At 42.6% G+C, this 27,743-nt stretch overlaps 2 protein-coding genes and 1 non-coding gene across 3 annotated transcripts in view; 1 reads left to right on the top strand and 2 right to left on the bottom strand.

Moving 5' to 3' along the window:
- The window catches only part of LOC147124605 (low-density lipoprotein receptor class A domain-containing protein 1-like), a 74,281-nt gene extending 66,357 nt beyond the window's left edge, over positions 1 to 7,924 (top strand). The window contains exon 6 of the mRNA XM_085990228.1: positions 99 to 7,924. Within this exon, the coding sequence (XP_085846354.1) occupies positions 99 to 238 (140 nt within the window). The 3' untranslated portion in view covers positions 239 to 7,924. The remainder of the gene's footprint in view (positions 1 to 98) is intronic.
- btf3 (basic transcription factor 3) lies at positions 5,573 to 24,849 on the bottom strand. Its single transcript, XM_085990242.1, has 6 exons — positions 24,743 to 24,849; positions 23,386 to 23,454; positions 16,039 to 16,152; positions 13,678 to 13,879; positions 7,988 to 8,044; positions 5,573 to 7,573 (listed from the first exon to the last, which is right to left on the bottom strand). The coding sequence occupies exons 2-6, from the start codon at positions 23,452 to 23,454 to the stop codon at positions 7,527 to 7,529; spliced, it is 489 nt and encodes a 162-aa protein (XP_085846368.1). The 5' UTR covers positions 24,743 to 24,849; the 3' UTR covers positions 5,573 to 7,526.
- On the bottom strand, positions 17,685 to 17,817 carry LOC147124604 (small Cajal body-specific RNA 24). Its single transcript, XR_015080238.1, has one exon.
- Positions 24,850 to 27,743: the final 2,894 nt, after the last annotated feature.

The raw sequence follows: 27,743 nt of genomic DNA, 5'->3' as shown, positions 1-27,743 counted from the left end.
TTGAGCATCACAAAACAATAGATTTAAAAATTACATAATTTGAACTTTTAAAAATCAATTTGTTGGAAAAACGACTGAAACAAATGCTTGTTTTAAAGAATTGCAGTGCCCTGCCTGTTCTGGATGGAAATGCGCTACTGTCTTCTTCAGTGACTGCGACTGCATACCTAAGAGTCGCTGCAAAGACGACATTCAGGACTGCAGTGACTTGAGCGACGAAAATGACTGTACAAAATGACAGTTGAATGAATTGCTCACCTTAAACTTGACATTTGTCTCTACAATGCTACATGGATTACATATATTCTTCCATAAACTTTGTGCTATTTTAAGGTGAAGGGTGACACACACACACACACACACATCAGATCAGGTTGGGTTAGATGCTATATTTACTGTGCTGTGAAATAGCCCAGTTTCTAACTGCATTCAGCAAAACATGATTAGACTGAATTTGTTTTATTTAAATGATGAGCAATTTTGTCAGATATCTACATTCAAAATCTTACATCTGTATGTACTTCCTGGGCCAACATTTCCATTGTAAATTCCTTTGTCCATATTTATAATGGAAACTGCCTTGGTCATGTTGTAATTACACACTCCCAACTGTGGTGGCACTGTAGTACCTCAATTATGCATTTCTCAGCTCCTCATCTTGTATTGAAGATAAACTCCTATACTGCAACCAACCTTACCTCTGCTTTCCAAGCTGCTACAAGTTTTGTCAAAGTATCATATAAAAATGACAGAATGTATGATTTTAAAATGGAGTCTGAATTACATCTGAACATTCTGCTACAATTATCCCCCAGGCTCTAATCCTATCTCACCCGAAGAGCGCATTCAATCTTGACTCTTTATGTGTAACTCCATGGGATATTTTACTAATTATAAGATTACATATTAAAATTCTTACTTCCTGTTGGCACCACTTGACTTTCTATTATCCAATTTTAGCTACACTTTTTGTGTTAAATTTTTTCCTGTTATAATTTCCTTTGTCCACATGTAACATGGGAATTGCCTATGTAGACTTGCATTCAACTGTAATGACACAATCTGGCTGTTTAGTGACTTTGTGCCCAGTCTATTAACATCGTCACAGACCCTCTCAAAATTTTCAGAGCCTCTGACTCCAATGCAAAAAAATTCCTGGGCTTACTTTCAGCCTTTTGCCTCATATCTCTACTTAAAGTGAAAAAATAAAATTGGCATCCTGCTTGTTACTTTCTTTTTGCTGCTCTTTGCCCACTGCTGGGGCCTGTCTCAGTTGCTGGTCCAGAATAGTTGCCGTTTGTAAATGTATCCATTATTTACATTTTCAATTATCGTGTGATGAGAGCCCCACTGGCTGTGCCTGGCCCCAGATTGTGTTGCACCCATGCACTCCATTGATACATCGAAGCATCACGGCTGTGTCAGCTGATCTGAGGCTTGCGCTATTTAAGTAGCTACGCAGCAGTGGTTCTCCCACCTAGTGCCAAGGTTTCTTCGGCAGCACCTCCCAAACCCGTGACCTCCACCACCTAGAAGGATAAGGGCAGTAAGTGCATGGGCACAGCATCACCTAGTTACCCACCAAGTCACACACCATCCTAACTTGGACATATATCACCATTCCTTCATCGTCGCTGGGTCAAAATCCTGGAACTCCCAACCTAGCAGCACTGTGGGAGTACCTTCACCACACGGACTGCAGCGGTTCAAGAAGGCTTGCCACCACATTCTCAAGGGCAATGAGGGATGGGGAATAAATGCCAGCCTTGCCAGAGACATCCATATCCCGAGAACGAATACACTTAAAAAAGTACCTGCATCATAAATTTATATGGATTGAGTATTGACACCATGGAGCAACTGCATTGCACATATGCAGTGACCTCACCAACCTGCGATGTTGACAATGCGCATGCGCCATGCAAGTCACACATTCACCCAAAAATAAAAAAAACAAAATTAAATTCTCCTGGATGTTTAATTTAGAAGTTAATGTCTTGTGATAATGAAGTTTTATCGACACTGCGGGCACCCTGCATAGCTCGTGTACAGTGATGTCATTGGTCCGCGAATGTGCAATGCAGGTCTAGCAATAATTTTATTAATGATATTTCTAATCAAATGAAGATTTTAATCCCAGAATGGGTTATAGAGAAGTAAATATGCTTCTGAATATAAAATTTGAGCGCAACACCCATACATACACAATGACTTCATTGGCCTGCACGTGCAAGCCAATATTTATCTCCCTTAATCTTTCCCTCCATATAAATTCCCCTACCCATATTCATGGCCACCCCCTTGACCTTGCCATCTCATGTAGCCTCTCTACTCCCATCATTTCCTTGTATCGCTCTCCACCCCCAACCCTACTTCCTTCTGTGTTCCCCCCTGGAAAAAATACTCTCCCAATTCACTTAGAACTGCACTTTCAAAATCCCAACTGTTTAGCCTTTGGCCCTCCATTCGGTATGACATTTCTGCAGCTACCGATCTGCTCAATCACACCCTCACCTCCACCTTTGATGCGCTAGTCTCCATTAAAACCATTACTCTCTCCAACCCTGGCAGTTCCCCCGCCCTCATCTCTACTCCCTTAAGTCCAAGGGACGCAGATTTTAAAGTTTATAGTGGACAATTGGTTTAGCTATTCATCGCCAGATCTGGCTGGACCAGATAAAGCACTATGAGGTGTGTTCTCCTCTGCCAAAATTGCTCTTTATTCCAGACTTCTTTTCTCTACTGCAAACCATCTTCTTAAACCCCTCTCTCCTGTCTCCTCCACCTTCCCCTCGAACAAGTGTGAGGAGCTCCTGGACTTCTTTGTCACTAAGATTGAGACCATCCGTTCAGCTGCTTCTGCCCTCCCTTCCCATAGCCCACCAAGCCAAACTTCCTCCAAGGTTCCCCCACGCCCTAGCCCTGAACTCAGATCTTTCTCTAGTTTCTTTCCTGTCTCCTTATGCCCTCTCCGAGCTCAGCTTGTCCATGAGACCCATCTCCTGCTCCATCGACCCCACTCCCACCAAACTGCTGACCACCCAATTTCCCTTCCTGGCCCTCAAAGGTAGCTGATATTAACGGTTCTATCCTCGGGTACTGTCCCCCTCCCTTCAAATCTGCCATCACCTCTCAAAAAACAAACATTGACCCCTCTGTCCTTGCAGTCTACCGCCACATCTCCAACCTCCCCTTCCTCTCCAAAGTCCTTAAGCGTGTTGTCACCTCCCAAATCCATGCCTTTCTCGGAACTCCATGTTTGAATCCCTTCAATCAGTTTTCCACCCTGTCACTACTGAACGGCTCTTATCAAAGTCACAAATGACATCCTGTGTGACTGTGATCGTGGTAAACTATCCCTCTCCATCCTTTCTGCAACCTTCAACATGGTTGACCACACCATCCTCCTCCAGCTCTTCACTGTTGTCTAGCTGGGTGGGACTGTAATCACCTGGTTCCATTATCACCTGCATAGGCTTCTCTTCCCACTCCTGCACCATTACCTCTGGAGTCCAAGGGTCTATCCTTGACCCTATTTCTCATCTACATGTCATCCGAAAACACGTCAGGATCCACCTGCATGCAGATGGCACCAGTTCTACCTCACCACCACCTCTCAACCGCTCCACTGTCTCTAAATTATGAGTTGCTTGTCTGACATCCAATACTGGATGAACAGAAATTTCCTCCAATCATACATTGGGAAGACTAAAACCCTCCAACCATACATTGGGAAGACTAAAACCCAATGTCTTCAGTCGCAGCCTCGAACTCCATCCCTCTCCCTGGCAACTATCTGAGGCGGAACCAGACCGCTCACAACCTTGACGGTCTAATTGACCCTGACATGAGCTTCCAACCACATATCCATGGCATCACTAAAACTGTCACTTTCCACCTCCGTAACATAGTTCGGCACTGACCCTGCCGCTGAAACCACCATCTATGCCTGTTACCTCTAGGCTGGACTATTCCAATGCACTCCTGGCCAGCCTCCCAGCTTCCATAAATTTGAGCTCATCCAAAACTCTGCTGCATATCTTAACTTGCACCAAGTCCCGTCCACCCATCACCGTGCCCACTGACTTACATTGGCTCCCGGTTGAGCAAGGACTCAATTTTAAAATTCTCATCCTTCAAATCCGTCCATGGGCTTGCCCATCCCCATCTCTGTAACCTTCCTAGAACTCTCATATCTGCACTCCCCAAATTCTGGCCTTTTGCACATCCCTGATTTCAATCACTCCACCCTTGGCAACTATTGAGCTGCCAAGGCCCTAAGCTCTGGAATTTCACCCCCGCCACCCAAAACACAAACAGTTCCTCCTTAAAACCTATCTCTACCAACATTTTGGCCACCTCCTCTATTATCACCGTATGTGGCTCAGTGTCAAGTTGTTTGATAATGCTCCTTTGAAGAGCCTTGGGATGTTTTGCTACATTAAAAGGTGCTATATAAATACAAGTTGTTGTTGCATTCTGATAGAAGCCCTTTTGTATCCATCAGTGCCAATTGCTGGCAGGACTCTTGAAAAGAGCAGGAACTTATGCTGAGAAAGCCCAAGTGGACTTTCCTCAAATTAAACATTATTCCAGTTATCAATTACACTAAACCAGCAGCCCTCAATTGTCCAGCTGAATGTCTAATTTGATACATTTCTGGAGCTTTTTAATTACAAGATGCTTAAATTCTGGCAGAGTACTGTTAAAAAAAACTTTTAAATACCAGAATCCACAAATTTCTAATGACAGTGCATTTACAAAGCTTTGCACCCACTCCTTAAACAATGATTGCTCATTTACTACTTGTACTTAAAATGGTTTGGTATACTGGCTTTATTGTCACTTTTAACAAAAAAATGTTTTACAGACTCTGCATTAACATTGATTTGGTCTATGTGCTGATTCATCCGTGGTTGGAGCTATACAGCCCCCAAACCGACAATCCAGTGAGCGAAGCCCAAGCAAAATCAGTTCCATTCATGCTTATATTTCTTAGATGCCTTTTTCCCCCCTTTTGAATTGTGTGGGCCTGGAGGTTTAGAAAAGGCTGTGCTTACTGCAGTTCCCTCATTGGTACAGAACTATCTATAGCTCAACTGGACTTTATTAAAAATAAAATACTTTCTCAAAATAATCCATACCAAAAATCTCAAGGACAGTAGTGGCCATCCTAAGCATTAATAAAAAAAAATCAATTTAGATTTTAAATATAATCAGTCAAATCTGAAGCTATCCAAGTTACCTCTTCAATGTATTTGTACAGATTTCCCAAGACCTGGCCTACCACAAGTGCAGATCAGAAAACTAGGTCTGCTGCCTGCAATTTCATCTAAATTCATGGCAGGCCAGGTGCCTCGCCACAGTCACGGGCTAGCAATGTACCTCAATGTCCATAACTTAAATAATCTTATTCTGAATTCCACCCGGAGAACAGAATCATTTACATATACTCTTTACTCAGCATGCAGCATCACTGTAAACATATATAGGGTGTCAAAATACATGGAATAGATTTCAGGGAGAGATTATACAAGCCTTTTAAAAAATAAAAAAAAAACTGGACAAATAATTTTAAATTCCTATTTTGTACAATTTAATACTTTCAAGCACCATAAATATTGACTCAAACTTTGGATTAAAAAAAAGGTGAGTAAACATTTAGACTATCACATGCATATCTCACATTCATGTTAAATGATTACATTTTTTGGGTTGCAAACAGATGTCCAATGTTTTTATTGCAGTGAACTTATACCATATATACGCTGTATAGAATAGCTGCCGTCATAGAACAGTAACTATTAAGTTTACACTGTGAACTGAACAAATGCCAAGTTACATAGAGAAACCCCATTAGTTTTATGTACCAACTAAACACTAGATTTTCATGTGCTTTGGCAAAAATGTGACCATTATATACACAAGGGAAAGCAGATATTAATTGTCAAATATTCTAAAACATTGAAGGACAACATCTATATATAAAAGTTGGCAGCTCCTACTCAGCCCTCGTTACCAAGTTGTATTAGAAAAAAATAGCTGTTGGAACCTTTGAAAGAGCTCATGTGAAAAACTTCCTTTGATGCCACAAGGGGAATTCATTTTTATTTCCAGATATTTTGCTCAATTATCACATATCTGTATGCTTACTATTGCCATAAATGTCACCTACAATTCACCATTCTCCTTGGTCACTGGTACACCAATTTATGACACATCAAGGGAGTTATACACAACATGGTTGCTAAGAGGTTACTTTTAGTGATCAGTTTATGCATGAAGCACAGTAACATAGGATGATGGATACCAGGTATCCATCACAACGTAAGCAAAATTCACTTCCTTTTAAACGTCTGAACATGGTCAAAGAACCTCACATCTGGTCTGTAATTCTCCTCCCAAAAAGATCGGGGAAAAAACTCCAGTTAAGAGCAATTGTGTCATGTCAAACTTTCCTGAAGGATATATTTCATTTCAAGTCTGAAGTACGCCTCCAGGAAAATTAAGTTTCACTTGACATGTAGTAAAGTGAACTGGGTTTTAGGGAGGAGACACAAAAGGAAATAGAAAGCTAACAGATGCAAGAGCTTAATAATCTGCATTACGATTCATGCAGGGTTGAGGAGAAAGAATACTGAATTTTAGTGCATCTGTTCCATATTCCTTAAAGCTGCTCTTGCATTGTAATTACACCCAATCTGACCCATCCCGTGGCTTCTGACAGCACTTTAACAAGTTTGCATGCGGAAATACTGTTGCTGTATCAGGTTAGAGTTGAGCTATATTTAAAACGCTTAAATTTTAAACATTTATGAATTCTAATGATGTTATTTTCAAAGCACATTACAAATAAAAATCACTTGTTACAAATTTACTTCAGTTTGTTAAATCCTGGTGATTTTAGGCTATGAATCCAGTATAGTTCACAGCTCAATACTCAAATCTCACACTCTAGTGGTTCCCCCCCCTCCCCCACATAATTGATCCACTTAGGTCTAGAGTAATTTGTGAACAGGAATGCTAGTATATAGTCAATAGACTTCCCAAACCTGGAGGCCTGGCAACAGAAATTTTACACAGGTGACTGATCATAATCAGTAAGCCCACATTTCTGTAGACATCTCAGAAATGTGAATCAAATCAAAAAATAAATACTTAAGTATTTCCCACAAGAAAAAAGCCAATTTTCTAGCTGAAACATACATTTTTATAACCTGTAATTAAATAGACCAAAATTTAGATGCTTCTCGCCTTTATTTCCACTCCAATCCACAGTGCTAGATTCAGTTCAGACTTGTTCATTTTAACCAGGTTGCAGCTAGTAAACATTCCATTTGCATGACTCAGCATTAGAAGAGCTGCCATGGGTAACAAAAACAATAGGATAATTCTGCCACCATGATTGCAAAACCATGAAATATCAGAACAGTACAAAAATGCAAGATTACAAAAGCAAAAAAACTAAAAGAGCAGCTTGCTAAAGCCATTTCAAGTTCGCATCATCTTCAGGTTTAAACTTCAGTTCAGTTTGCTTCATCCTTTGAAGCCTCATCGAAGTTTTCAACAAGATCTACAAGAAACAAGTCATCATTTAAGTAACAGAAACCAAGCATTGTGTACAGAACTTGCATATTGTACCAGCCACATGGACTTTTCACCCTCCAAACATTAATGAAACTTCTATAGTACCATACATATAAGTAAGATGTGTTTATCCAAAATTTTAATGTCTGACTTATTACACTGACTATGAAATGCTGCCTTCTGCAATTCTCTCTCAATTTACTTGTTGGTATTTTAATTCTGTTACTTAGGATATTATGTACAGTGCTGTGGTGGAATTCAAATAAATTTGGGTAGCATGTATAGGCCTATGAAGTACTTCTGCTCTTTCCAACAATAAAGACTACATTTGAGATAACAGTTCTCGTTATGACTTCAGCTTCACTCCACTGGCTTCAATATGAACTCAATTTTTAATTACCTGGAACTTCATCATCATCATCCTCACCAGAAGCAAGTGGTGCTTTGCTGTCCACAGCTGCAAACAAAATAATTTATTTTTGTGAAAAATCTTCAATCGCAATTCAGCTATTTATCTTTTAAGCAAACTCTCATTTAGCAAATAGATAATCACTAAAGTGCAACTTAAATTTGCTAGATACTAAAATTGATAGACATAGAATCATACAGAACATAGAGGCCATTCGGTCATTATGCCTGTGCCAGCTCTTTGGTTGAGCTGTCCAATTAGTCCCACACCCCTGCTCTATCCCCATAGCCCTATAAATGTTTCCATTTCAAGTATATATCCAATTCAGTTTTGAAAGGTAATATTGAATCTGCTTCCACCACCCTTTCAGGCAGTGCTTTCCAGATCATAAGTCGCTGCATAAAAAAAATTCACATCTCCCCTTTGGTTCTTTTGCCGATTACCTTAAATCTGTGTCCTCTGGTTACTGACCCTCCTGCCAGTGGAAACAGTTTCTCCTTATTTACTCTATCAAAACCCTTCATAATTTTGAACACCTCTATTAAATTTCCTCTTAACCGTCGCTGCGCCAAGGAGAACAATCCCAGCTTCTATAGTCTCCCCACATACTTGAAGTCCTTCATCCCTGGCAACATGGCTTATTTTCCCACAACCAAGCCAAAAGCAAAAGAGACCGTGCAAACTTCAGAACAACTTTCTTTAAAGAAAAGCAGATTACAGCCATTGAGTTACTCAAAGGAGATAGGCAAATGCAGCATGAACTCAGCAAAGTCCCACAAAAGGTAAATAAATGAACACCAAGATAATCCGTTTCTGTGATGCCGTTTCTTCTCTTTGAACAGTCCTAGTGATCTTATGTTTAACTGGCAGCAGGTAGATAGCAATGTTACCCCTAAAACAATCGGGAGGCACCACGCAGGCCGCTGCTGCTGGAAGATACCGCGCATGTGGCCATGCAGCAATTTTTTTATTTAAAAAGAGCGTTGGTAGATATCGCCCCAGTTTAATGTCACTGCTAAAACACTGCACCTCCAACAATGCAACACTCCTTTACTAACCCATTGAAGTGTCAGTCTAGTTATGTACTCAAGTTCATAGTGGAGCTTAGCAATCTTGCCTCTCGAGTCAGAAGTTGTCAACTGAGCCAAGATGACAATAGTATGTTTCATAATTGTTTGCTATAATTTTTGTGGTTTATAGTTTCTAGGGTCTCTTGTGTAGCAGGGACTGCTGGTAAACAAGGGCCCTTGAGTATATCTTTTAATTGTAGCGTAATTGGTGGGATTGATTTAAAATGTTAATTAATTAAAGGGTATTCAGGCAGTACAGCTCGGCACAGTGGTATGCTCCTCCTGCACTATGTGGGCGGGAAGTGTATCCAGCTGCAGCTGCTGGCAGACTGCATTGCAGTGCTGGAGCTGCGAATGGATACATTCTGGAGCATTCGCGATGCTGAAGACGTCGTGGATAGCACATTTAATGAGTTGGTCACACTGCAGGTAAAAGCAGCACAGGCAGGAAGGGAATGTGTGACCGCCAGGCAGAGTATTAGGCGCAGGCACATAGTGCAGGGGTCCCCTGTGGCCATCCCCTGCAAACAGATATACCGCTTTGGATATTGTTGAGGGAGATGGCTTATCGGGGGAAAGACAGCAGCAGCCAACTTCCTGGCACCGTGGGTGGTTCTGCTGCAAAGGACGGGAGGAAAAAGAGTGGGAGAGCTATAATAATAGGGGGTTCTACTGTAAGGGGAATAGATAGGAGTTTCTGCGGCCGCAAATGAGACTCCAGAATGGTATGTTGCCTCCCTCTTGCAAGGGTCAAGGATGTCTCGGAGCGGCTGCAGAGCGAACAGCCAGTTGTCGTGGTGCATATAGGTACCAACAATATAGGTAAAAACCGGGATGAGGTCCTAAAAGCTGAATATAGGGAGTTAGGAGGTAAATAAAAAATTGGACCTCAAAAAGGTAGTAATCTCAGGATTGCTATGTGCTAGTCAGAGCAGAAATAGAAGGATATTTCAGATGAATACGTGGCTAGAGGAATGGTGCAAGAGGGAGGGATTCATAAAAACTGACTGACTGACATTGGAACCGGTTCTGGGGGAGGTGGGACCAGTACAAAACGGACAGTTTGCACCTGGGCAGGACCGGGACCGATGTCCTCGGGGGAGTGTTTGCTCGTGCTGTTGGGGAGGGTTTAAACTAAAATGGCAGGGGGTTGGGAACATGTGCAGGGAGACAGAGGAAAGGGAAACAAGGATAGAAGCAAAAGACAGGAAGGAGAAAAGCAAAAGTAGCAGTCAGAGAAATCAAAGGTTTAAATCAAACATGGCCACAGTAAATAATAATTCTAAAAGGTCCAAGAGTGTTAAAAAAGCAAACCTGAAGGCTTTGTGTCTTAATGCGAGGAGCATTCGTAATAAGGTGGATGAATTAGCTGCGCAAATAGATGTAAATGGATAGAATATGATTGGGATTACGGAAACATGGCCCCAGGGTGACCAAGGCTGGGAATTCAACATCCAGGGGCATTTAATATTCAGGAAAGACAGGCAAAAAGGAAAAGGAGGTGGGGTAGCATTGCTGGTTAAAGAGGAGATTAACACAATTGTAAGGAAGGATATTAGCTCTGATGAGGTGGAATCTGTATGGGTAGAACTGAGAAATACCATGGGGCAGAAAACGTTAGTGGGAGTTGTATACAGGCCCCCAAACAGTAATGCGGAGGTTGGGGATGGCATTAAACAGAAAATTAGAGACGCGTGCAATAAGGGCACAGCAGTTATCATGGGTGACTTTAATCTACATATAGATTGGGCTACCCAAATTAGTAATACTGTGGAGGAGGAATTCCTGCAGTGTATACGGGATGGTTTCCTGGACCAATATGTCGAGGAACCAACAAGAGATCAGGCCATCTTAGACTGGGTATTATGTAATGATCAAATTCTTCATTAGTTGACTCAGAGACTAGGGTCCTGAATTTAAATAAAGGAAACTACGATGGTATGAGGCGCGAGTTGGGTAGGATCGATTGGGAAATGTTACTCAAAGGGTTGACGGTGGATAGGCAATGGCAAACATTTAAAGATCGCATGGATGAACTACAGAATTTGTTCATCCCTGTTTGGCATAAAAATAAAAACAAAAAAGGTGACTCAACCGTGGCTAACAAGGAAAATTAGGGATAGCATAAGATCCAAGGAGAGTACATATAAATTGGCCAGAAAAAGCAGTAAACCTGAGGATTGGGAGCAGTTTAGGATTCAGCAAAGGAGGACAAAGAGATTAATTAGGAGGGGGAAATAGAGTATGAGAATAAGCTTCCAGGGACCATAAAAACTGACTGTAAAAGCTTCTATAGATATGTGAAGAGAAAAAGATTGGTGAAGTCAAGCGTAGGTCCCTTGCCGTCAGAATCAGGGGAATTTATAATGGGGAACAAAGAAATGGCAGACCAATTAAATATATATTTTGGTTCTGTCTTCACAAAGGAGGACACAAATAACCTCCCAGAGATGTCAGGGAACATAGGGTCTAATGAGAGGGAGGAACAGAAAGGAATCAGTATTTGTAGGGAAATGGTGTTAGGGAAATTGACGGGATTGAAGGCCGATAAACCCCCAGGGCCTGATAATCTACATCCTAGGGTACTTAAGGAAGTGGCCCTAGAAATAGTAGATGCATTGCTGGTCATCTTCCAACATTTGATAGAATCTGGAACAGTTCCCATGGATTTTAGGGAAGCTAATGTTACCCCACTATTCAAAAGAGGTGGTAGAGAGAAAACGGGGAATTATAGACCGGTAAGCCTGACATCGGTAGCGGGGAAAATGCTAGAGTCCATTATAAAAGATGTACAGGAAACTCTTTTATCCGGCACCGACGGGACCGGCGTGGTGCCGGTTTATCAAAAAGTCCGGCTTACAGAGAGGTATAGTAAAAGGTACGAGAGCTCCGTACACAGCAACAAATCCAGGCTTCCCTGTTGCTTAGCAACAGGTGCAGGAACCCCAGCCACAAAATCCAAGCGTCCCTGTTGCTTCGCAACAGGTACAGGAACCCCGGCCACAAGATCCAAGCATCCCTGTTGCTTAGCAACAGGTGCAGGAACCCCAGTTACACAGCCACAGATCCAGGAACGGCCACTAATATGAAGCAAAACTTACCTGAACCTACTCCTGCATTTTGCCGGTTAACAGAGATTTCCGGTTATTTAGGTGCCGGTAAATCGAGTTTCCTGTAATAGCAGAGCACTTGGAAAACAGTGACAGGATCGGACAAAGTCAACATGGATTTACAAAAGGTAAATTGTGCTTGACTAATCTACTGGAATTTTTTGAGGATGTAACTGGTAGAATAGATAAGGGAGAACCAGTGGATGTGGTGTATTTGGACTTTCAGAAGGCTTTCGATAAGGTCCCGCATAAGAGATTAGCGTGTAAAGCTAAGGCACATGGGATTGGGGGCACGGTACTGACTTGGATAGAGAACTGGTTGGCAGACAGGAAGAAAAGAGTTGGAATAAACGGGTCTTTTTCCGAGTGGGAGGCAGTGACTAGTGGGGTACCGCCGGGATCGGTCCTAGGACCCCAGCTATTCACAATATATATTAATGATCTAGACGAGGGAACTAGATGGAATATCTCCAAGTTTGCAGACAACACAAAGCTGGGTGGGCGTGTGTGCTGTGAGGAGGATGCAGAGAAACTCCAGTACGATTTGGACAGGTTGGGTGATTGGGCAGATGCAGTATAATGTGGATAAATGTGAGGTTATCCACTTTGGTGGCAAAAACAGGAAGGCAGATTATCTAAACAGCAATAGATTGGGAGAAGGGGAAGTGCAACAAGACCTGGGTGTCCTTGTGCACCAGTCGCTGAAGGTAAGCATGTAGGTGCAGCAGGCAGTTAAGGCGGCAAATGGTATGTTGGCCTTCGTAGCGAGGGGGTTCGAGTACAGGAACAAGGATGTCTTGCTGCAGTTGTACAGGGCCTTGGTGAGACCACACCTTGAGTATTGTGTGCAGTTTTGGTCACCTTATCTGAGGAAGGATGTTCTTGCCATGGAGGGAGTGCAGCGAAGATTCACCAGGCTAATACCTGGGATGGCAGGAGAGATTGGGTCGATTAGGCTTATACTCGCTGGAGTTTAGAAGAATGAGAGGGAATCTCATTGAAACTTATAAAATTCTAACAGGACTAGACAGACTAGATGCAGGAAGGATGTTCCCGATGGTGGAGGAGTCCAGAACCAGGGGTCACAGTCTAAGGATAAGGGGTAAGCCATTTAGGACAGAAATTAGGAGGAATTTCTTCACCCAGAGAGTGGTGAACCTGTGCAATTCTCTACCACAGAAGGCAGTTGAGGCCAATTCATTAAATATATTCAAGAAGTTAGATATATTTCTTAAGGCTAAACGGATCAAGGGATATGGAGAGAAAGCAGGGACAGGGTACTGAGTTTGGATGATCAGCTATGATCTCAATGAATGGCGGAGCAGGCTCGAGGGGCCGAATGGCCTACTCCTGCTCCTATCTTCTATGTTGAATTTCTGCAACATGGGGTGACCATACACAAATTAACTTACGAGAATTAATGAAAAGTGTATGCATTTAAACATAAAATTAACATAGCTTAAAAACATTCACAAGGAGGTACAAAGTTCAGTATACTAACGTTGTTTAGGCAGTGACTCTGCCAACCGCCTCAAGCTGGTCAGGCTATCAGCTCCAAGTTGATTCAGGATACTGGGCAGCATCTCAGTCAGCTGCTTAGTCTCTGCATGTCCTGTGATCGTAAATGTATTTGCAGCAAGTGAAGCCTGAACTTTAGGATTATTGAAATGGATGACTGTTCCCTGGTTTGTGAACATATTCACCTGCAAGAGATTTAAAGCTATTCACTAAATTGCAAGAATTTTTAACAGCTGTACAATGCAACTTAAGTCAGTCTTTGTACACCTGGATTCAGTCATTGATTCTAATATGGATTGTAAAATTTCACTGGCAACTCCTCACTTTCTCACAATTTCAATTGTACTGCTATATTCTAGATTGTCATTAGTTTCTAATGGAAGCTGTATTTTATTATTGTTCATGAATTAGAAGTGATTCCAATTAGATTGTAACTATAGTAGAAACAATGACTTCAAAATAAGAGCAAGAACATTCACATCAGTTGAGAAAACAGAATTTTCATTATGTAGTTGCTACAATGAACATTCTCATCAACAGGGTCCTTTTCAAAGCATGTTTAAGCACTTTAAGCGAATTGCTAAAAAATATTTCATACATGACTCTCCTTTCAAAGGTAAAACACTTAAATTTTAGCATTTAAAATGTCAATTGATTTTAGCCCAAAATAAGTTAATTATGGATACTTTTCAGCACAGACACAGCCCATTTGGCCCAACTGGTCTGCGCCGGTGTTTAGTCTCTCCGATCCAACTTCATCCAACCCTATCTGCATATCCTTCCATTCCTTTCTCCCTCACGTACTTACTTACCTAGCTTCCCCTGAAAGGCATCTCCTTATTTAAGGAAGGATATACTTGCATTGGAGGCAGTTCAGAGACGATTCACTAGGTTAATTCCAGAGATGAGGGGGTTGGCTTTGAGGAAAGGTTGAGCAGGCTGGGCCTATACTCATTGGAATTTAGAAGAATGAGAGGTGATCTTATTGAAACATACAAGATACTGAGGGAGCTCAACAAGGTAGATGCAGAGCAGATGTTTCCCCTCGTGGGGAAATCTAGAACTCGGAGGCACAGTTTTAGAATAAAGGGACGCCCTTTTAGAATCGAGATGAGGAGGAATTTCTTCTCTCAGAGGATCGTAAATCTGTGGAATTCTCTGCCCCAGAGAGCTGTGGAGGCTGGGTCATTAAATACATTTAAGGTGGAGATAGACACATTTTTGCAAGATAAGGGAGTGAAGGGTTATGGGGAGCAGGCAGGGAAGTGGCTTTGAGCCCAAGATCAGCCATGATCTTATTGAATGGCGGAGCAGGCTCGAGGGGCAAGTGGCCTACTCCTGCTCCAATTTCTTATGTTATCTATGCTATTCACCTCAACTACTCCACGTGGTTACAAGTTCCACATTCTAACCACTCTTGGGTAAAAATGTTTCCTCTTAATTCTTTATTGGATTTATTAGTGACTATCTTACATTTATGACCCTTAGTTTTGGACTCCCAAGTGGAAACATCTACTCCATCAAACCCATTCAGAATTTTAAAATAATTTTAACCATGGTCTTTAAACCATAACATTCTCTCCAATTCCTCCAGCAATCTTTGCAGCTATTAGAAAACAACTAACATTGAACTCACTGCCCATATTTTTGTCAAATATCTACGACTGGAGGGGAGACAGCTCCAGGCAATCACTGGGCAGAATTCAAAGCAACAACCTAGGTGAGAAAACTGCTTTACATGGTGACTCACTAAATCCACTCAGCGGATGTATCAGCTTATTCCTCAATAGTAATTACCACAATGCAGGTATCCTTTAGTGCAAGAGTTGAAATATCATTCAACATCCTGCTCTCTAGCACCATAACAAAGGCATCTCAAGTAAAAAACCCAATTTCCCTTAATTAGAAAAGCAGCATCATTAGTGCCTTAAATATATGAATTAAGTTTTTGTTTTTTCAACAAAAGAGTACTATCTCAGGTTATATCCTGATTAACACTAGGGAGCTTTAATTATTAAACCATACCAACATTAGCCAAGATATCTCAGCTGTGTGCATATTAAATCAGTCAACCCCCCGCCCCCCCATGATTGTACCAGCACCTACTGCCCAAAACCGAAGGAAAGGGGGCGGGGGAAAAGAAAAAGAATTAATATCAAAACGATGTCAAAATTGGCACCATTTCATCTTCAAGATATATACTTAAATTTTCACACTATTAGTTTTTAGGGGGCAGTGGAACTGTGTTGTTTTCTCCCCTAAAATAAGACTAAAGTCCCAATATGTACCACAGGGTCCAATCAAGTGAGGATCACTTGATACACAAATATATTTTTGTGAATACCTCTTCAATACCAGAAATATTATTCACACCAAGCTTCTTTAAGGAGAATTGGAGCTTTTTGTCATCTGCTGTTGCTGTTCTATGTACAACCTTCTTCTTTCTGCGGGCAGTACCCTGGGTACAAAAACAGAAAAAAATTATACAATGATCTAAATTAACACTTAAATTTAAATTCCAATATAATAACTACTGAAACATTGCACCTAAAATACCCAATTTATTTGCTGAAAATCAACTCTCAATTCGAAACAGGTACACCACTGGCTGGACCAAATGATTCTTATTTCTTCCATGCTGCGGTGGCGTTCAAAGTGCTGCATTTGCCAGATCAACCATGAGTGTAGAAATAGATTTAAAGATAAGTGAACAGATTCTGTGCCAGCCGTTCGCCTTCTTAAGTTTTACCTACTTACCTAGAGCAGGATAAATTATGAAAAAAGTCTGAACTTTACTAGTCCAAGGCGCACATTAATACTTCATTATACAAGTGGCCAAGGATCAAATTGAGATTTGGAATAAGAGATAGCCATTGCTGGTTCTAGTATTCTTAGAACGCCATTTTGGTTCTACTATAATTCAGTTTTGGCACCCTTCTTTTCCATGTACATTTCCACAATCTCACTTCCACCCAAAGAGCTACAACAACTACAAGGCTCTCAGCTTGGTCAGTGTTCAATGAGGTATGCATAAGCAAAGAAAGTTAACTCGTCTTTCTTGGGAATGCTGAAGTCAACCCAGTCAGTGGAGATACTGTTTCTAACAGTGGCTCAGTTCACTTTTGCAGCATAAACAATGTAGTAAAATCCCCATACCTGGTCCTGGCTGAAGCTCCATTACAATGGGTACAAGAGCTCACATCTAACTCATTTCGATGCTTTCCTGTCAGTTAACGCAGGATATAACTGACAAAATAATCAGTCTCTCCGCCACACTACGACAACTGACAATAGAAGTATAAATGATACAATAGACTAGTGAAAACAGTCACTTACACTTGCTTTTTGTGCAAGCTTTTGACAGCTAAAGAACTTGTTCACAAAGGATTCAGTGAACAGCTTAGTGCAGTTGCCGATTGTGTTCTGTAATAGCTACAAAACATCAGTATCAAGGACTGAATAAATGTTACATATTAAAGGCCCTTACATCCATATATGAAGCAACAACCAGTCTCAAACCATCCACTAAACCAATGTTGACCAATACATTAGCCACTAGTGGCTAATTGGGAATCCAGATGTGGCTCATTGCAGTCTGATTAGTAAATAATGAATGAGTAATAGACACCATTGTTAGGTATGGAATCTCAATTCTCACATCGTATGCATGTGTACATTATACTTTTTTGTGTGTTTGTTGGTAAAATGATATGGCAGTAAGTGTTATTTAGTTATTTATTTAGATAGATATATTATATATCTATATCTCCGTGAAGTACATTTACCTGTATCATGATAGCGTATGCAAGGCATTTTCTACTAAATTAGTGCATGTGGCTAATTGCCATTAACAATTTCTATTTGCCAACTGTAATAAGACATTTCTAAACAATATCTACAAATGAATTGCAAAACCTTTTCTGAAGCTAGACAAGTATACTTTACTTGCATATTTAATTTTCATGATATCACCTGAAAATTCAATTTCATGAATGTAAGAAGTGGAACGATCCAACCCTCAAACTTTAGAAGATTGAACAGAAAACTTCTCTTTTATCTAGGGCACCAGCATTGCCAGATATCTCAAAACTGAAAGATACTGGATTGAAAAAGTAAGTGCCCAAACTAGTCCTTTGCAGCATTAACAGGTATTTAATCTCCTATGCAGAAATTACAGCAGTCACATGCACATTTTGAAGGATGTTTAATTTGCAAGAGGAATAAGACGCAACATCCCAATCACTAGCATTACCGAGGTGTACAATCCAGAATCTTTCATAAGCTAACATGTAAACAGCATCTACATTGGTTATCATTAACAGTTATGCAGCTGACAACAGCACATAAAACATGCATGGGTCAACATAAGAAATAGGAGCAGGAGTAGGCCAATCGGCCCCTCGAGCCTGCTCCACCATTCAATAAGATCATGGCTGATCTGATCCTAACCTCAAATCTTCTATCACTCTGCATCCACCCGAACCCATGTGATCTCCCGGGAGAGGCAAAAAACCAGATAAAGACCCAATGGCCAATTTGGGAGAAAAAAATCTGGGAAATTCCTCTCCGACCCATCTAGGCGATCGAAATTCTTCCAGGAGATCACTCTGTCCCTATATTTTCTACAGTACTTACCTTCTGTAAAGGCGATCTCCACCCCAGCCAGGAACAGGAATAAAACCATCTCCTGAAATCTAACAGAATTAGAACACAGTAGGAGCAGAACAAGGCTACACAGCCCCTGGGCCCACTCCACTACCCACAGGGCCATGACCATTCCGAACCCAGACTCATGTCCAATTTCCTGCCCGCTCCCCGTAACCCTTAATTCCCTTTACTTCTAGGAAACTATCTATTTCTGTTTTAAATTTATTTAATGATGTAGCTTCCACAGCTTTCTGGGGCAGCAAATTCCACAAACCTACCACCCTCTGAGTGAAGAAGTTTCTCCTCATCTCAGTTTTGAATGAGCAGCCCCTTATTTTAAGATTATGCCCCCTAGTTCTAGTTTCACCCATCATTGGGAACATCCTCACCGCATCCACCCGATCAAGCCCCTTCACAATCTTATATGTTTCAATAAGATCGCCTCTCATTCTTCTGAACTCCAATGAGTCCCAATCTACTCAACCTCTCCTCATATGACCACCCCCTCATCCCCGGGATTAACCGAGTGAACCTTCTTTGTACTGACTCGAGAGCAAGTATGTCTTTTCTTAAGTATGGACACCAAAACTGTATGCAGTATTCCAGGTGCGGCCTCACCAATACCTTGTACAACTGCAGCAATACCTCCCTGTTTTTATATTCCAACCCCCTAGCAATAAAAGCCAACATTCCATTGGCCTTCTTAATCACTTGCTGCACCTGCATACTAACTTTTTGAGTTTCGTGCACCAGGACCCCCAGATCCCTTTGTACTACAGTACTTTCCAGTTTCTTGCCATTAAGATAATAACTTGCTCTATGATTTTTCCTGCCAAAGTGCATAACCTCACACTTTCCAGTATTGTATTCCATCTGCCAAATCTCTGCCCACTTACTTAGCCTGTCTATGTCCCTTTGCAGGTTTTTTATGTCCTCCTCACTCACTACTTTCCATCCCATCTTTGTATCATCTGCAAACTTTGATATGTTACACTCGGTCCCCTCCTCCAAATCGTTAATATAGATTGTAAAGAGTTGGGGACCCAGCACTGACCCCTGCGGAACACCACTAGTTACTGGTTGCCAATCTGAGAACGAACCATTTATCCCAACTCTCTGCTTTCTGTTAGAGAGCCAATCCTCCACCCACGCCAGAATATTACCCCCAATCCCGTGATTTTTTATCTTGAGCAATAATCTTTTGTGTGGCACCTTGTCAAATGCCTTTTGGAAGTCTAAATACACTACGTCCACTGGTTCCCCTTTATCCACCCTGTATGTTACTTCCTCAAAAAACTCAAGCAAATTTGTTAAACATGACTTCCCCTTCATGAAACCATGCTGAGTTTGCCCTATTAAATTATGTTTATCCAAATGTCCCGTTACTGTCTCCTTAATAATGGACTCTAACATTTTACCAACCACAGATGTTAGGCTAACAGGTCTAGTTTCCAGCCTTCTGCCTACTACCCTTTTTAAATAAGGGTGTTACATTAGCAGTTTTCCAATCTGCCGGGAACTTTGCTGAGTCCAGTGAGTTTTGGAAAATTATTACCAATGCATCCACAATCCCTACCGCTACTTCCCTCAAGACCCTGGGATGCAAGCCATCAGGTCCAGGGGATTTATCCGCCTTGAGTCCCATTATTTTACCAAGTACCACTTCCTTAGTGATTTTAATTGTATTTAGTTCCTCCCCCCCTAGAGCCCCCTGTTTGTCCAGTGTTGGGATATTCTTAGTGTCCTCTACTGTAAAGACTGATACAAAATAATTGTTCAGTGTTTTTGCCATCTCCATGTTTCCCACCATTAATTTCCTGGTCTCATCCTCTAAGGGACCAACATTTACTTTAGCCACCCTTTTTCTTTTTATATAACTATAGAAACTTTTACTGTCTGTTTTTATATTTTTTGCTAATTTACTTTCATAATCTATCTTCCCTTTCTTAATCAATCTTTTTGTTATTTTTTGCTGTCTTTTAAAGACTTCCCAATCTTCCATCCTCCCACTAGATTTGGCTACCTTATATGCCCTTGTTTTTAGTCGGATACTATCCTTAATTACTTTACTTAGCCACGGATGGCTGTCTTTTCTTTTACACCCTTTTTTCCTCAGTGGAATATATTTTTTTTGGAAGTTGTAAAATAACTCCTTAAATGTACACCACTGGTCATGTACCGTCTTACCCTTTAATCTATTTTCCCAGTCCACTCTAATTAATTCCGCTCTCATACCTTCATAGTCTCCTTTATTCAAGCTCAGCACGCTTGTTTGAGATCCAACCTTCTCACCCTCTAATTGAATATGGAACTCAACCATGTTATGGTCACTCATTCCAAGGGGATCCTTTACTAGGACATTTTTAATTAATCCTGTCTCATTACACAGGACCAAATCTAAGGTTGCTTGCCCCCTGGTCGGTTCAGTTATATACTGCTCAAGAAACCCATCCCTAATACACTCAATGAACTCATCCTCAAGGCTGCTCTGCCCAATTTGATTTGTCCAGTTAATATAATTAAAATCCCCCATAATTATAGCTGTTCCCTTATTACAAGCCTCAACTATTTCCTGATTAATACTCCATCCAACAGAGTTGCAACTGTTCGGAGGCCTATAGACTACACCCACTAGTGTTTTTTCCCCCTTATTATTCCTTACCTCCACCCAAACTGTTTCACTATCCTGCTCCTTTGACCCAATATCATTTCTCTGTATTATAGTGATTCCTTCCTTTATTAAGATAGCCACCCCACCTCCTCTCCCTTCCTGCCTGTCCTTCCTGATTGTTAAATAACCTGGTATGTTTAATTCCCAGTCATGGTCACCCTGCAGCCATGTTTCTGTAATGGCCACAAGATCATACCCATATGTCCTGCCTTCCTTTGACAAGAATACAATTACAAGACAGATTTTCCGACCCCCAGGGGTGCGTATGAGGTGTGTATGCACCCATAGGGGCCTTGCAAGTGCCGGGTTTAGGCATGCGAAACACATGCGCTAAAACCCGGCACGTCCGATCTGTATCCTCTTGACAGATCATCCACCTGCCCCGGGAGAAAGGCCTCCGCGGGCAGAGAGTTCCGCATTCTGCACAACTTCCGCCCGCTGAAAACTTAAAAAAAAAAAATCTACCAGCATGTGTTTAAAAAATATATATTTTTTAAAATTTAATGTAATTTTAAATACGTGATTTAAAAAAATTGTATTTTAGGTTTAACTTTTAAAAAGAGATCCCCATTCATACTTTTGACAGATCCATACGTAGAGAACTGTCAAAAGTGTGAAAGGGAATTCTCTTCTTTGATTGGTTCCCCATGGCCCGTGATCCATGGGGCGCTTGCGAACCGCATGCGTCCCTGGGCCTCTGCACATTTCGTAGAGCAGAGGCCCAGGATCGCAAGCCTCGAGATCTACAGAGCCAGCAGGTAAGTGCGTAGATTTTTTCCGATCAGAGGCATCTGCACGCAAGAAGCCTCCAATCAGAAAATCCTGCCCATGATTTCAGGTGCCAACCACTTGGAGGCAAACAATATTAATCACTTTAGAATATTGACAAAATTGGTGACATAAAAGTACATCGTTTAGGAAAATGCTACTGTATTGGAAGTTCTTGCCCCTGGGTCTCCCTGTATAACAACTTGGCCCTGGGTCTCCCTGTGTAACAACTATCAAAGACACCCTAGCTACCAAACCACCTCTACCGTTGCTCCAAAATAAGCTAACTTGTGTCTCAATGTGAGACCTCCAAGGCAAAGCAGTGACAATAGCACAAAGCTATATGCTATGATTTTGTGTATATTAGGGCTCCAGGCTGCTATGCAATTTTTAAAGTTACTGCATTTAAGATTAAGATTCTGACTAGAGTGCCATCATGATCAAAGGCATAGCAAAATAGTTAGCACAGCATTAACTTTCTGTTACAAACCAATACCAGACACTTTCTCCAAACCAAATTTAACTACAAGGCTAGAAACAGCTGCTGAATTATGCAATCTAGCTACATAAAACTTTAGAAAAATGTGATTGCATACAATTTAATCAGCTGCATATAATACAAATGCTTGTTCCTTTCATTAACTGCTGGAAGTTATTCCAAGATCATACTGAGGCAAACCAATCACCACTCCATCAACTAAATGCACCAGGTAAACAATATTTCAGGTCACATCACAGATTATCTACACTTAACAGATGTGAATTATAGCTGCATAAGTAAATTCATTGTGCTATTATTGCACTTCTTAATCATCAGATACAAAGCTTCTTGGCACTTTGGAAAAGATAGAATACAAACAAATCTTTTTCTAGAGGTCAACAACAGAATGCTAACTTTTTTATTCTTAACAGATGTTGACAGACCTGTTGTATATTCCCAGTATATTAAGGCTCTTTTCCTCTAAACTTGCACCAAGTCCTGTTCACCCATCACCCCTGTGCTCGCTGACCTATATTGGCTCCCGGTCCACCACGCCTCAATTTAAAAATTCTTATCCTCGTTTTCAAATCTCTTTTTGGCCTCGCCCCTCCCTATCTCCAATCTCCTCCAGCCCTCCGAGATCTCTGCACTCCTCCAATTCTGGCCACTTGTGCACCCCCCCGATTTTCATCACTACCAATGGCAGCTGTGCCTTCATCTGCCTAGGCCTTAAGATCTGGAATTCCCTCAAACTTCGCTATCTTCCTTTAAACTCCTTAAAACCTACTTCTAACCAAGCTTTTGGTCACTTGTTCTAATATGTCCAATTTTGGCTTGGTGTCAATTTTTGTTTGATTACGCCTGTGATGCACTTTGGACATTTTACTACATTACAGGCACTATATAAATGCAAATTGTTCATAAGAATTTTTTTCTGAATTACTGTAATTTCTACCCCAAGTGTTAATTTTAGGTAATTTAAAATAATTCTGTTGCCAACTTTATTTTGGGAACAGAACTTTGTCATGCTCACAATATCAGTTATCAGATACCATGCACTGGTTTCTCAATCATTCAAAAAAAAGTTAAGCTAAAACTGAAAACTTTCTTCTGAAACTGCTTACCTTACCACCAATGCGCACTTGGGCTTGGAGCTTGGCTAGTTTTTCTTGATTCATGATTGTTTCTTTCATCTGAAATAACATAACATCTAAAAACATTAAGGTTCAACATTCAAAAAAATTAGCCTTCGTCACACAGCTACAAAATTTCACCTTTATGTTCACCTCATGCTTGGACATGAACTAACTCTTCACTCAAACTGAAATCCAAAACAAGCAAAACTGCTGAGACAAGTACAGATTTTACTGTTCCTGGGGCAAAGGGTAGTGTCAAATCAATTAAGCACCACCACTCAGGTTGTTGTGAAGTCAGAAATCTTACTTTCTTAACTTGAATGCTTAGTTTTGTTCCAACATGCACACATGATTAAGTAGATAACTAACCATAATCATTCTTGACACCACCCCACTTATACCATTTCAAATAAAACATCCATATAAATTTTATATATGTCACACAAAGTTCAAACCCTGCGTTTGAAGTGCATACAAGACTAGGTCAGTAATTGAAGGCGAATACATAAAAACACCAAATATTTTATGGTGAAACTACTAAACGTACACCATACTGTTTTCCAGAGTCAATTTTAGGTTGTGTCAAGTTAATGCAGCTGTGGTTTCCCATCAATGCACACAATTCATCCACCAAAGAGAATCACAGGAAAACAGAGCATACACAAAAATGCTCTGATTATCCAAGTAGAATTTTAACGTGAACTCAACCTGTTCGTGGCAGGATCGGACTTATTCGATAATTCAATTAGAAAAGCGAGCAGATATAATCGGATATATTTGTCTCAACTGGTTTCCAACCTACAATTTTCTCATGTTTGTTGGGCGGAAGGTGAAGAGAGAACCGAACATCAAAAATAAATGGTTGGGAAGTTAACACTGCGGCTAAAATCGCACCAGGCAACGAAATACAGAAGTGCAATTGCTCCAGCTCTCCAGCGAGGGGCCAATTTCAGCAGAATCGCGCTCAACTCCGTAAAACAATCTTTAGTGGGAAGAATATGAAATTCGTCGCACGATTTAAAAAAAAACTTCTTACGTTGAACTTAAACCGTGATTCGTGAAGGCCCGCTCCCCATTGATCGCAGAGTGCGGGCCCGATCCCCCCACCCCGGCCTGTATGATCTCGAGTTATGAGGGACCGGGCCTCAGCCCTGTAGCCGGGTGTGGGAAGGTTTCCCCACACAGAGCGGGTCTGCTCGATCCGGTGCCCGCGCTGTAGCCGAGGCCGCGGGACATGTCCGCAACGCCTGGGCCCGTCACAGCGGCACGTAGACCGGACCAGCGCAGCCCTTGACCTCCCTGAATAAAACCATCGCCCTCGCGGGACGGTGGGCCGCTAAATTACCTTGCGCGGTGGCGGTGAGCGAGCGGCGGGACAGCCAGGCACACACGAGGCGGCCAGCAAAATGGCGGCCAAAGGGAGAGCGGATGTGACGGCGCGGCATATAACACCGGGGGGGGGGGGGGGGCAGGGATCGGGGCTGACTCGTGTCACAGGCAATTGCCTATTAAAAGGGACACAACCAATAAAAACTGTAACTGAACCCCAAAAAAAACAAGTTTAAAGGAACCTTAACCAATTAAATTAATATTCCATTACCGGTGGTCCTCTTTTGGTGTACCAAATTAACTGTGAATTAACTGTAACTTAAAAATCAAATGAAACTTAACAAATTAAATTAACATTTGGTTTCCGGGGGTGATGATGCACTCCAGTCCCTGCGGTGCCCACCTGTCGAGGAAGGCCTCGAGCGTGCCGGTGGACACCGCCTGCTCCATCTCCAGGGACACTCAGGCGCGAACGTAGCCGTGGAAGAGAGACAGGCAATCGGGCCAGGCCCAGGAGCAGTCCCACAAGGAGGTCCCCCAACCAGCCCACTCGCACCCCACCCACCCCCCCCCCCCCCCGCCCGGCCACCCCAGGTGACCAAAGATCAGGAGCGTGAAACTGAAGTGCAACCAAAAATCGAGGAGCAGCCCCTTCAAGTAGTGGAAGAAGGGCTACAACATCTCTACACACAAAATGCAGGCGGCCTGGAAGTCCGTGAACCGACGTAAAACCTTATTGCACAGGACTGCCCCGTGCAACACCTTCCAGGCCAAGTGCAGGGGGGTGGAGCTGGATGGACCAATAATAAGGGGCTCCACCAAACCAAAATCATCACAACTTGTGCCCTTTTTAGGGCACCTCTATTATGGGACGGCCCAATCAAACTAAAAAGGTGCCAAAATAAGCATCAAGTGGCACCAACACAAAAGGACACCTTCCCAACTAAATCAGGATTTTATTATTGATGTTTACACTCTATGCCCTGCGGTGTCCACTGTGTAAGAATTTGCAATAATTTACAGTTCTGAAGATCAATTTTTTTGATTAAAGAATCCCTGGGCATTGTGCTTTTAAATTTCCAGGGATAAAAAAATGGCTGTCACCACATGGCCGAAGGCAAAGGACAATGCTTTGTTTACAAAGCAATTGAATGCTATTAGCATTTGTTTGTATATCGAGTGGATACATCTAAACTGCAGAAGAGACTTTTGTACCTTGAATTGGGAAACGTTTAACAATTGAATGGGCCTAAATCACTTAGCATTCTGGACAATAGGGCTGTTGCATTCTCTTTTGTTTCAGCCCAGGGAGCTCCGGAAGACACATTAACCCAGTCTAACCACTTTGAGTTAGCCAATCACAGCTTTCTCTTGTGTATTGGACTCTTTGGGCAGGGAATTTTGCACACAGCCCTTGCAGGGCAGAACAGCAGGACCTGACCAGTCCAATTATGCACTCCAGTCCCCGCGGCGCCCACCGGTCACGGAAGTGCTCGAGCGCGCCGGCAGACACCGCGTGCACCATCTCCAGGGCCACCCGGGCGCGAACATGGCTGCGGAAGAGAGGGAGGCAATCTGGCTGGACGACCCCCTAAGCACCCCTTTCTCTCTTTTAAAAGAACCAAGTAAATTAAACAAATAAACTGTAATTAAACCTCTAAAACTTTAAATAAACCTTAGCAAATCAAATTAAAATTTGGTTGTCCAATCCAATTATGCACTCCAGTCCCCGCGGCGCCCACCGGTCACAGAAGTGCTCGAGCGCGCCGGCGGACACCGCGTGCACCATCTCCAGGGCCACCCGGGCACGAACATGGCTGCGGAAGAGAGGGAGGCAATCTGGCTGGACGACCCCCTAAGCACCCCTTTCTATTGCCTGGTCTGGGACAGCTGGAGCTGCCTAGGTGAAGTCTTTAATTTCAATAATTGCATCGTTAAGACCTGCTGCAGGACTGAGCCTGGGCATCTCCAGCTCTCCCAGGTGAAGACATCTTCTCCCCCTGCCAGAAGACCACCACCACCAAAGACTTTTTAAATCCCATCGGAGAGTGCACCCCTGCCAACACCCACCCACCATCCTGAGTGGCAACACTGCCCTTGCGGCCTCCCTCCTTCCCACCCCCCTCTCTCTCTCTCTTTGTCTCTCTCTGCCTGTTTCTCTGAGGCACCTCATTTTCATCTCTTTTTATTAATTGCCTATTGAGCAGAGGGGAGAAGACCCCTCTCCCAATTTCAATCAATAAGGGGGAGAGGTGTGCCTTCAATTTAAACAGCTCCCTCTGCTCAATAGCGGTCCAAAAAAATACCTGAGGCCATTAAAACCTCCAGGCCTGTGACTTGGGGTGAGTGTAGCCCTTATAAAAGCACCCCAGAATGGCGACTGCATCTTCGCCGGTGGCGGGGCAAGCCAGGACTTATGCGGGAGTGGCAGCCACAGCCACAGCTGCTCCCGCTGCTTCTGCTGCCCCGTCACCATTCAGATTAATAACAAAAAAGTTTGGGGTGAAGAGCTACACTCACCCCACTATGACCATTGAGGCCTGCGTTAAAGCCATGGCTGGGGTTGTCGGCCCCTCAGCCATCATCGCGGCCTCAAAAATGTATGGGAAGGCTGTGTTCTTCCTGGGGTCGGAGCGGGCGGTGTCCGTGGCCGTCACCAAGGGGCTCACCGTGGGCAGGACCTTCCTGCCGGTGGATCCTCTCGAGGCCACCGCGCAGAGGATCATCATTTCCAACGTCCCGCCCTATGTTCCTGGTGAGCTCCTCCTTCCCCATTTACGTCAACTTGGGGAGGTGAGGTCGGGGATCACACCCATCCCGCTCGGCTTCCGGGAGGCCAGCCTTCACCACGTCTTCTCCTTCCGGCGCCAGCTGTTTATCCAGCTGGCACGGGAGGAGGACACCGATGGGGCGTTCGTCATCCTCCACGAGGGGACCGCCTATCGCGTCTTTTGGACGTCGGACGGTGTGCGGTGCCATGCCTGCAAGGAGGTGGGGCACATTAGGAAAAACTGCCC

The sequence above is a fragment of the Somniosus microcephalus genome, chromosome 1, assembly GCF_052327205.1.
Source record: "Somniosus microcephalus isolate GS21.2 chromosome 1, FLI_Smic_1.0, whole genome shotgun sequence".
In the NCBI taxonomy this organism is placed as follows: Eukaryota; Metazoa; Chordata; class Chondrichthyes; order Squaliformes; family Somniosidae; genus Somniosus; species Somniosus microcephalus.
This window is presented reverse-complemented; position numbering and strand designations above follow the sequence as displayed.